The sequence below is a fragment of the Orbicella faveolata genome, unplaced genomic scaffold (assembly GCF_042242905.1).
Source record: "Orbicella faveolata isolate gen_17 unplaced genomic scaffold, um_ofav_v1 contig_25, whole genome shotgun sequence".
NCBI lineage: Eukaryota > Metazoa > Cnidaria > Anthozoa > Scleractinia > Merulinidae > Orbicella > Orbicella faveolata.
Window position 1 is genome coordinate 7,239,857 of NW_028301553.1, and position 11,830 is coordinate 7,251,686.

Here is an 11,830-nt window from a genome sequence, read left to right on the forward strand (position 1 = left end):
AAAAGTACGTCCGCTGAGCAGTTTAGTTCCGAGGAGCGCGTCACACAACATCCAGATATCACTAGAGTCACGCATAGGGTCACGCATGGCAAACAACCGTCTGTTCAAAAGAGTTTCACCTGAGAGATTTCTTTTTGATATTTTTTTCTCTTTTTGCGTCCCCGTTTCCAACGCCCCCTTCTTTCCATTGAATAATTTAGATTTTGACCCCCCCCCCCCATTTTTTCTGGGTGTTATTACTTTACATTCTGCCCGCTCATTCCGTTTAATGTTTATTTACTCATTTATTTATTTATTTATTTACTTATTTTCATTCCGTTTACGTCGTAAAACCAAAGTAACCATTCTGCCAATCGCAAAGGATACAGACAATCCAATGAACCAATCAGCACTCGATCGAAGTAATTACAAGTAGCTGACGAGCAAGTCACGATTGGCTTAAGTTTTACTTCTGATTGGATAAAAGAAAAGTGGCGCGAGTTTTTTTCAAGGCAATCGAGTACTGTAGTAATGCACAACCAAACCCTTATCGACACTCAAGCTAAAACCGCTCTAAGTGGTAGTCGTAAACCCGGGGGGGGGCACTACCATATATGGGTTATATAGGTATGTGCCGCTGTGAAGGGTATGGTTTTCAAGCAGTTTACTCTAGGACAGGGTATATAAATCAGAGCGTTTGGGTCTAGAATAGGGTATCATTTTTCACAAAACTGAGTGGTTGGTTGAAGATTTTATCTAGAGTAAGGAAACCAGTAATTGCCACTCAAAAATATAAAAAAATCAAATCGGCAAGTTTAAATTTACGCAAATCAGCCTCAACAGTGTCGATAGATGGGGGAATTTGGGGAGTTTACTCTAGTATAGGTTAGCAAAATTCAGCTGAACTAGCTCTGGTATAGGCTAAGGGTTCCAGGGTCCCAGCGGCAAATCCCCAGCCAGAAATTCCCAAAGTACCCCCACCCCACCACCCAGGGTCGTAAAAGACTTATTCTTATGTATTTTGATATTTTTAATATTATTTATTGTAATTTATGTTATTTCTTATTTATGTTGTGACTAGACGTTTAAAGTAGCTTTATATGTAGCTAAGAGTCAGCCACTTCTTACATCTTGTTCGCCATTCGTCCACAAGAGATCTCTGTCATTCCACTAGTAATTCAATCTCGTTCCCAGAGTCTTCGTTTCCCTTGACCAGCGGTCGGAAAACGAGAGCTCTGGGAGCAATCATTTTGAAATGTAACCGAATTCTGGTGATTCTGCCCATCCGGTTTCACTGCGCAGTCTGCATCTATGGCGCATGCCTGAAATGGTTGCTCCCAGAGCTCTCGAGCTCGTTTTCCGACCACTGGTCAAGGGGAACGAAGACTCTGGGAACGAGATTGCTAGTAATTTGGTTGTGTACGCGTGCGTAAGAAACTTAAGTCAAGGCCGGTGATATGGCAAGTCACCCGCTAATGCTTTCAATGATTTTTAATCAAAAAACAAGAATGAAAAATATATAGGTCCATAAAAGGGCCGGCATATTTCACTGGTTATTAATTATCACCTGCACTAAAATGATGTTCACGCAGAAATATTTCTAGTATAGTTCGGATTCCAAATTTGTCACTGAGATGGTTGCCCTGATTCACTCCATTTAGCACTTCGTAAGAAATCTTTTGACCTAAACTTCAATATTCGTTAAATTGCACGTTAATAAAATTCCATATTCATTAAGTTGCATATTCACAAAACTAAGGTCGAGTGCTAGTGAGTAAAATGAACATCTCGAAAGGAAAGAATGATTTTAGTTAATGTTGATCAAGGTGGCATTTTCTTTGTCACTAGCCCATGTCTTTGTGCAATGCTTTGATTTCTCACTGATCTCTAGAAAACTGCCGCTAGGAAACTTCTAACTTGTCAATATTTCTATTTCATTGATTCAATACTATTGTTATTTTCAACATAGTTTGTGTTGTTTATCAAACTCCGTCAGTTCTTAGTCGTCCTAAGCTTCTCCACTGACACCATTTTCGTTCTCCACGGGCTCATCCTTGTCTGCTGCATTCTTCTCCTCTGCTTTGCCGCTGTCCTCGTCATTCTTGTTCACGGGCCCATCCTCACCTGTTGCGTCCCTGTCTTCGTCTTTGTCGCTGACCACATCTTCCTTGCCTGCTGGCTCATCCTCACCTGCTGAACTTTTGTTCCCTTCTTCCCCGCTGTCCTCGCCTTTCTTGTCCGCTGTGTCAGCATCTTTTTCACCGGTCAGTGCTTCTAAGATATCAGTCAGAAGGCGCTTTACGTACAAACAGAACTCTTTGACAATGCCTGGGATTTCTTGGGCCTTCTTGCGATTGTTGTTGAACTTTTTTATCTTCCCTGGCAGAGTTAATACATCGGTCTTCTTCTTCAGCAGGCTGTGGAAGTCACGCTGTGGGTCGATCTGTGTTACTCGCTCAATGCACTTCCCGATCCCATGCTGCACGTCCGGTTCAAGTTCCACAGTTTCACTTCCGGCCGATTTGAGGTTCCGGAGTGCTTGCACTGCATCGCGGTACAGCTTCGGAGGTTTGACGCCCTCGATGGACTTTACCTTGATTTCGCCATCCGTCTCGTCGATGTAGATTGTTATGTTTCCCTCCTTGGCGTCTTTCTTCAATTCTTTGATGTAATCTTTGAGCTCTTTCTTTACGTCAATGTTGCAGATCGACTTTACAATATTCTCAAAGGATTCTCTCGCAGCTTGAACGCGCTCGCGCGTTTCCACGAAGGGATTGATTGCGGACGCGAGGGATGTGAACACGTTGTCGATATCATCAAGCCCAAGTGACTCAAACTTAAGCTTCTTATGAAATTCTTCTTTATCTTTGTCTTTCTTGTCCTTCTCTTTCTTGCCTTCTTTCTTCGAATCACTATTTCCAGCCGCGCCTTTCTCCTTTTTCTCCTCGTCTTTTGCAGTATCATCCCCCTCAGACAGCTCCTCTTCCATTTTTCTCTGATCTTCTTCATCAGCAAAGGCGTGATAAATTTCAAGAATGATCTCCTTGGTTTTGAGGCAAAAATCCCGCACCATTTCAGGAGCTCTCTTCACTTGCTTCACATTATTGCTGAACGCTCTCTTTAACTTCGGGATTTTGCCCAAATCCCACATGCTTTTCAATTCTCGTTTCAGAATTCCTTGCACATCCAGTTCGTCAGCCCTCTCAACTGCGTCCTCGCTGCCATTTGCAATGGTCAGCGGCATAGCCTTCAAGTCTTTAGCCAACTTGAGCATGGCATTTATGGCGGTGACCGCATCAGAGATCCCTTTAACTGTCTTCTTTCCCTCTTGGTAAATGGTCGCAGCGCCTTCTTTAACCTTGACTGTAATCCCCTCCGTCTTCAGTCTAGTCTTTAGAGCAGCCACGTATTCACCGAACTTGGCGCGCGGGCTGATTTGCTCTAGAGACATGACTGCTTTCTTGAATGAATCTTCGGCTTTGCTCATCTCTTCACGATTTTGAACGAACGGGTCAAAAGTTGTCTTGAAATCGCTAAAGATGCAATCCAACTCTGGAATGTCGAACTTTTTGAATTCAAGGACTTTAGCTTTCTTTTCCTTAGCTTCAGCTTCTTCCTCTCCAGACCGTTTTCCTTTCTCGTTCGCCTTAGTTCCTTCCTCGTCCGACTTAGCTCCTCTCTTGTCTTTTGTGACAGGTTTAGCTCCTTGCCGAGGACTGGCCTGTCTGAATTCTACACCATGCGCAACATTTTCATTTTCTTTTTCATCACTCTGCTCAAATCCAGTGGAAGACAAATCCCCTGTCAGCGGGTTCTGCAATGGCTTCTGAGCACGCTGGGACGGCTAATGAACACAGAAGCAATTGATCAATGGCTGTGAGAAACAGAGGAAGACTTAAGGGTAACAGAGGTTATCCCTCATATAAGCCTTATTCCCAAGGTAATCCCTCTAAAGCTATTTTCAGATCACTCCTGGTTTTGGAAATCCTAGGAGAGTCTAGAAACAGCCAATCCTGTGACTCGAATTTTGCTCACGTGTTCAGCCCAGGCCGCCTTACGCGCATTTTCACCCTGCACTAGTATAGGGCCCCGACCGCACTGACGCATTTTTAAAAGTACCCGTTTTCGTCTCAACGAGAACGAAGCAAAATATTTTCGCTGACACTAGCGTTTTCGGTTTGTTTTCACCTGTCCACACCAGTGCGTTTTCGTATGAAAAACGCATACTTTTTGATACGTTTTCGCCTTTTACCCAGGGTTAAAACTCCCGAAAACGCTCTTGGAAACGACGGTATGACGCGTTTTCGGCAACGTTTTCAAAAGCCTCCGTTTTCACCTGTCCACACTAGACACAGAGCGTTCTCAAAACGATCTGTTTTCAAAAGGCTCCACTTTTGAAAACGTTTTTGAAAGCCTCCGTTTTCATCAGCGTTTTCGGTCGTTTTTAGTGTGGACGATAGGCGAAAATGCAACGAAAAGTATGTGTTTTTATACGAAAACGCATTAGAGTGGTCGAGGCCTAAAAACTGACGGGAGCACATGCAACGTGCATGATAACATATTTCGTCCGGCGGAGAACTGGTATGGTTACCATTGCTAAAGAAACTTTAGAGTCAACTTTGGAATAAGGCCTGTATGGGGGACTTGAGAACGAATCCACCACAAGTTCGAGTATATATGTAACAAGCGGACAAAAACTTAATTTGTACCGAGCAGTTATTGATATTATATTGCAAACTTCTGTGCGACCGTTTTAAATATCTTCTCAAAATTGTACTGTAATTCTGTTTTTGTTTGTGGCAAATTCAAACAATAAAATTAAAATAAAAATAAAAATAAAATAAAATAAATCATTTCTAATAACACCAAATGTTGAAAACAAATTTTGGAGTTCACGTGAAATACTTGAAAGTACTGGTGAAATGAAACTGATGATGAAATTTTATCTGTGTTTGCACAATTTCTCTGAACTTTGAAATTTATTTTCTCGAGTTCCCATGGGAAACTTTTCGTGGTGTTATCTCAGGCAACTGTTTATATCTTTCGCTTCTAGAAAATACAAAAAGGACTGTAATATACTTAAAGTTATTCTGGTACAAGGTTTCTGTCCATTAAAAACTGAAAATTCCCGATTTCCCTTCATGCGCTCTTTCTGTGAGTGAAGGGTACAGGCAACAGACCTCTGTCTTAAACTCAACTGGCAAACCCTATTTCAACTAAAGTCTCACTGTATTAAAAACTGACTTTTACATCTCGAAAATCCCGAAAAATATCCCATATATTCATGGATCAGCAAAACATGCCCTAGGGACTGCCAAAACGTAGCAAACAATTCTAGTTTCTCATTTATGTATTTTCGGACCGTAGGTCTTTTCAGATCCGATACGCTGCGTTTTTAAAGTATGGTACTGGCCATGCGGTTGAATGTTTAAATGTTTAGGCTGGCCTTATCCAGCCACATTTATTCTTTTGCTTTTCGAGACACCAATCTTGACACTTTGTCTCCTTGCGCCCCGAAACACGTGATGTGGCAACGCGTTTTGCGGGGCGCAAGTGAGTTCAAAGTACGGAACTTGATATAGTGAACGGGTCATTTTGCAATTTATGTGCGTTGGCTGTTGGGCTGGCGTTACATATCTTCGCTACACAGTGCTGGTGTCTCGAAACGTTTTTCACGTAGTATCAGCCTTGCAGTCTATTGTTTGTCTTCAAATAATTCCCTACTACGGGTGGGGCTATGGGTACACCCCAACCTAAGCAGGCTAGCTGAAAGTCCTGTTCATTCTCAGTCAGAGCTATTCGTGGTCTCAAAGAAGCTGAGTTCACCCACAACAGTTACTGTAGGACACGCGAGTGATTTTCCTGATGTTCCCTGGCCAGCCGATGTCGACAAAACTAGGATCGGACCGGATCGGACCGGACCGGATCACGGACTGGATCACGGATCGGATCACGGATCGGATCACGGCTCGGGTCAAAGAAAAAAATTCAAAATTCAAGATTCAAAATTTTGCTGAGCAAATTACGCTAGAGTGACTACTGTAAGCAGAACGTTTTATTTAATTCATGTGTGATATTCCTTTATTCCTTTATAATATCAAAGATAAACTGTCATAAAACGAGTCAGCATGGTAATAATAGAAAGAACGTATGAATCGAAACACAAAAAACTAAAAGCACACTAAACAAATTAAACACCTGATGATTTCAAACAATTTCCGTTTTTGAGACAAGTCTATACTTTTACAAGATGTGAGTTTGGAATACGATATTTCGCACTGGAATAAAACTAAACGAACCATTTGTATTTCAAAGAAATATAGCTGTTTTACAAAAATTCTAGGAATAACATCGATAGTCTGAACGATAACGCAACCCGAGAATAAACAACATTTTAGGAGTTACGTCACGATTTTTACGGTCGTTAAGAGCTGCCTTTAAATGGAATAAACCCTTGAAATGATCGTATTCTAGGGTAGAAAAACACTTAAAGAGGCAAGAACAAATCAAAACGGAATGAGGATCGTTAAGGATGGCAAAGATTAACAAGGACTGCAAATGACGACCAAGAAAAACTAGGCTAATTTTTTTCAAGATGCGCAAACCGTGACGTAGCTCCTTTAAAGCAAGTCATGTCCTTGAACTTTCGTACGTAAGTTTTCTCATTAACTGTAACGCCAACTGTAACGTTCACATATGACACGAAAATGTAGCCGAGAATTAGCTACTGATACTAACAACAATTTCAAAAACGAGCATGGGAGGTTCACGCAAGCTTCGAGCCAACTATCGTTCAAATATAACTACATCTGCCTGTTCATTACAATTTAAATTCGTCGTAAATTAGGCGCTTATGTGGCTCTTTAAATGACCTCTTGCCATTCTCTGTAATTAACATGTCATTACTTGCGTCAATTTCGGGATTCTTATTTTCATTTAACATATTTTAGTTTTCCACTTTTATTTTTTATTTATCTTGTAAACGATTTGAATTTTTTTTTTTTTTTTTTTGGATTCTTTTTTCTTTTAAACTTTTTTTTTTTTCTGTGATCTGATCCGTGATCCGATCCGTGATCCGATCCGTGATCCGATCCGTGATCCGGTCCGTGATCCGGTCCGTGATCCGGTCCGTGATCCGGTCCGTGATCCGGTCCGGTCCGATTCTGGTTTTGTCGATGTCGCTAGTCAGCAAACTAAACACATCTTGACCGACAAAATTAACTCAGTCGCCATCTAAGCGCTACGTGACCGGAGGAGGAAAATTTCGCGGGAAGGAGACTGTTCCGGGAAAGTTGAGAGGCACTGCTTGAGATCTATTACGTACAATATTTACCAGTATAATTCCTAGAATTTGTTACCTAAGGTTATAAGTTTTAATAGCGGCAAGAAGGAAATTGGTTGAACAAAGACTCTTCCCATAATTTCGGTCTTCAATTCAATTCTTAGACAAAAAATTTAAAAGTTTAAATTAGCGACAAGAATAAGCCTTGTTCTCCCCTACCTCTCCTGAAAGAAGGGGCTCTTTTTCGTCATCGGGTTCCTTACAAATAAGAAACAAAGGATTAATGTCAATGGTTTACTTTCTTTCCGAGGGGCTGTCTACTAGAGTGACTAGAAGACTGAAATACCGGGTACTTAAACGATTAGGTTGAGACGAAAACTGTTGAAGCACATAGCTGACTGATTCTTTATTTAATTAACTCTGAAAGCTGAAGAGGCACGTGCAAATATCTAACTGGTTGTGTTACTTCTCACGCTGGTGAATATCGCCGTTGGAAGTTAAAACAATGTATGGAACATTTTCTTTTCATTTTCTTTTAAGAGCGTAAAAGCGGTTTCTCAGCCTTCATTTCAGTTTTAATGTTAATCATGTAGCTGATTGTTTGCGGGGCTGTATTGCATAACGCCGAAATCGTTACACTAGTGACACACATTGTCCCTGAATTGTCACATTTTTGTCAGAAAAGGAGAACCAACACCTTTTAATAGCTCCATTAAAGTACCTTATTTTCCCCATTTAATTTAAAATCTATACATTTTAACCAGGCAGGGTTAATTTTCAGGGATCGAAGCGAAGTCTTTTCTGATCCACGATGGCGTTACCAAGCCGATTATTGCGTTATCACACAACTTAAAGCCACGACTTGTCTTGATTGCACGTTTATCGTGACTAATATTTCTATGGTAAGTATTCATTACACAAAACACAAAGAGAATCTCTTGAAAACACTCAATGCAAGCCAATACAGCAAGCTCATTCTATGATATTTCAAGCCAGTGTTTGTTCAGTCCACTTGCAATTCTTGTATTGATCTTGCGCAAGAAGATGGAATTGTGACCGTGTGATCTTTGCCGCTTCTATAACCAGACACAGCAGGCACAATAAGATGAGCGGAGATCACATATTTACGAGTTTGGAAAGCGAAAAAGCAGTTCCTTTCTCCTAGCTGGTTTATCCAGTGTTTGTACAGATGCCTTCGGATGAGGCTTCCTACTTCCGCTTTCGAAGCCCTCATTCGATCCTCTCTATTATTTTCCACACCTCCATAAATAATATAGCACTTAAAAGTTAACAATAGCCTCATCTGATTCACTGAATACTTACGTACCTTGGAACAGCAACAAAGAAACTTCATGTCTTACTATGTTTCAGCCAACTGATCATCAACAGACACCTTAACCCACTCGAGTGTAAATGTGTTTGCATCTGTCGCCAGTATCACGTGACGTTAATTCTTAGAATTGGGGTTAGGAATTAATTTTTTCCTTTTTGTTTCTATGAAAGGTGAAGATGTTACGAGTTTAATATGAAAATGAACAATTGTATAATGCCAATTGCTAATCGCAAGTTTTATTTTTCTCGTTGTTTTTTTATTTGATTGACTAGTCACTGTTCCAGGACGGAGCCCAAAAATTGATCTAGTAAATGTTTTAAGTCATGCTGACGTCACGCAATTCTTCACCGGTCTCATCAACCTCAATCCCAGGCTCTCTCTTTTGCCTCCATTGTTGTTAAGGAGTGAGACCCTGTGTGGTTACGGCTGGTCACGTGATCCTGGTCACCAGGCAAAGGAGAGAGAGCCTGGGAACAAGGTTACAGTCATATTGTCATATGCAGTTATCAAGATAGCGTTCAAATCCACATACCGGGAAACAGAGAGAATTAAATCATGTTCATGATTTCGATTGCGTTGCACCTTTAATTCAAACTACAACGGCAACGACAACAGGGCAGTCGCGTTGTCGTACCGCTCAATACGATACGATGTGATACATTTTAGTCACGCAACGCTTTCGAGTGTAGCCTACGTAGCAGGCGTTCCCGTACGAAGAGCTTTTCCGCATTCTGGCCGCGCGTGAATTGGAACGAGAGCAAAAACTCGTCGAAGCAGGGGCTCATCGATTTTTGCTCTCGTTCCAGTTTACGCGCGGCCAGAATGCGGAGGTACGGGAATGCTACCATACCTTACCATACCATAGTGGTCAACACAATCAGTTCGACATAAGCGCGGCGCATGATGCAGTCACCTCCGCAGCCGTTATTAGGGTCGTCACGCAAAGCGTTGCGTGACGACCCTAATAACAGCTGCGGAGGAGACTACGCATGATTGGAAGTTAGATGTAGAATAGATAGGCACTGCGGCCTACTGGAAACCAGAAACCGCCCCAAGATTTCTTTGAAAATCCAGAAAACTGCAATAACAATCGCTACGTCTAAGAACTAGGCCCGCGAATAACCGATTGTCTTATCGCTTAAACGCGAAGACCAACCACTGATAAAGGAATTAGGAATTAAGACCGAAAACAGCATCATACACCTAAACCGAAAACCGGCATGAGTGCAAAAACCGAAAAACCGGTCTCAAAAATGACCAAGACCGAAAACCCCAATCTCAAAAACAAAACAAAACTATGAACTGACAAAATTCTGCGTAGATTAAATGAATTTTTAATTCTAAATTCTAACAAGTTTCGTGAATAAAATATAAATTCATTTTAAGTTGAAGCTGTCCTTGTCGTCGGCTACCCAGGTTGAGAATCATGTTTATTTCCAATTTCTTACCACTGGAAAAACAGAGCTCGGCCAGACCCGCTGTCTTCATCCCTTTCCCCCTTCTGAATTAGAGCAGACCTGGAATTTTTTTCGCTGGTCGACTCATGGCCATGGAGCAATATTCGCGATAAATTAAAATCTTATTTTGTTATTTTGTATTTATAATTACAGATGGAGAGATGAATATTAATGTAAAATAATAAGTGAAGCTAAAAAATATGTTCACTAAGAGCTAAATGTAAGTGAGAGGGGTGATTAAAAATAGAAAACCCCTTGAAAACTTGCTGGACGGTCTGTTGGTATCCGGTTTACAGTAACATACTGACTTAATTGAGTTACACTGTATCGTGAATAAATTCCGAAAAAATGCGAAAACTGAGCTGAGCGAGAATAATAACATCGCCTCCATGCTGTGCAGTACATTCAGAATTATATCCATTTTTTTTTTTTTTTTACTAATTGACAGTAATTTGCAACTTTTGTGGTCCGGGCATTTATCGAGCAGTCTTCCTGTAGGAAGCAACCACGACGCCCTGCTGATAATAACGGCTTCAATTGCTTCGTTCCACCTGCTGCAAACGACTCAATTCTGTGAGTGTTAAAGTGTTTTCATGACAGGAAACCAACTGGAGCTGTTATTGGTATAACTCTTTAGTTTAAGGACACCATGGGACAACGAAGGCAAAGCGAGAAAACGAAACCATTCTCTAAACATTGGCTCATGAGTGATGCGGTTTTGCTTGTAGAAAATGAAACGTTTCACGTCCATCGGAGTATTCTAGCGTCATGTTCTCAGGTGTTTGAGGACATATTCATCACCAAGAATGCAGATGCGATTTCTTTGCCCGGTAAAAAGACAGACGATGTGAGGGAAATGCTTTTTGCAATCTACCCTCATGTATGGAAAGACATCTCCGACGAAAATTGCGTGTGCTTAATCGAACTGGCGCACGAATACAAAATTCAAAGCCTATTGGAAAGGTGCGAGAATTATTTGAAAAACAGGAAGAATTCTGCAGAGGAAGCACTACATCTCATCCTGCTGTCTCAAATGTTTCATTTGAGCGAAGATTTTATTCAATTGTGCATGGAAGTTGCCAAACGAATTCCACCGTGTTCCCTGGAGGCGAGCGATGTCTTTGGCAAGCTAAATCCGTTAATTGCTCGAGAACTTCTCAAAGAAAGCGTTAATTACTGGGAAAAGCAGAGAGCACAATCTCACATTTTCAACGCGTCTATGCAGAAAGCCATTCTGTATCTTCAAGCAAAAGAGTTGCTGCGGGAGCACAGAAAGCAACGCTTATCTCAATTACGATTTGAATTGACTCAGAAAAGGGCGTTTAAATCTCGAAAACGCGTTTATTAGCAGACTTCAAGAATAGCTTTTCGACATCCAGGACATTTCGCGATTTCGTTCTCAGTGAACTTAAAAACAATTGTTTGCCCTGCCGGCTTTTCTTCCTTCTGCGATTATTTTTTTGCTTTACCCAAAATAACGAAGGGGGGCAGCTGTTGATGTTTTCCGCGTGATTGGCAAGGTGCGCGCGAGAAAAAAAATTTCTTGTCTCAAGCCGGGGAGTGTGTTGACAGATTATGATGTTCGCCGTGTGCAAAATCCAGAAGTGAGGTTGGAAGACCTGGACAGCGTCTCCCTGAACAGGGTGAAAGCCGTGAGCGTGGTATGTTAAATCAGCTAAATTCTGGAATGTTCTTGACTTGCAATACAAGCGTTAATGTTAACTGCAAGAATGATTACTGTAATCCTGGAAGATAATAAACATTTGTTCAAGTACTGCA

The 11,830-nt window shown here is 41.3% G+C and overlaps 2 protein-coding genes across 3 annotated transcripts; one reads left to right on the forward strand and one right to left on the reverse strand.

Moving 5' to 3' along the window:
* Nucleotides 1-1,452: 1,452 nt before the first annotated feature.
* Nucleotides 1,453-8,709, reverse strand: LOC110044242 (uncharacterized). 2 transcript variants are annotated; one of them, XM_020749763.2, is made up of 3 exons: nt 8,589-8,708; nt 7,481-7,519; nt 1,453-3,823 (listed from the first exon to the last, which is right to left on the reverse strand). In XM_020749763.2, the coding sequence occupies exons 1-3, from the start codon at nt 8,613-8,615 to the stop codon at nt 1,988-1,990; spliced, it is 1,902 nt and encodes a 633-aa protein (XP_020605422.1). In that variant the 5' UTR covers nt 8,616-8,708; the 3' UTR covers nt 1,453-1,987. The 2 variants fall into 2 exon arrangements, with proteins under 2 accessions (XP_020605422.1, XP_020605423.1); XM_020749764.2 differs by lacking the exon at nt 7,481-7,519 and having other exon boundaries at nt 8,589-8,709.
* A 99-nt stretch (nt 8,710-8,808) lies between these two features.
* Nucleotides 8,809-11,830, forward strand: LOC110044243 (kelch repeat and BTB domain-containing protein 2-like). The gene has a single exon (XM_020749765.2). The coding sequence runs from the start codon at nt 10,701-10,703 to the stop codon at nt 11,397-11,399; it is 699 nt and encodes a 232-aa protein (XP_020605424.2). The 5' UTR covers nt 8,809-10,700; the 3' UTR covers nt 11,400-11,830.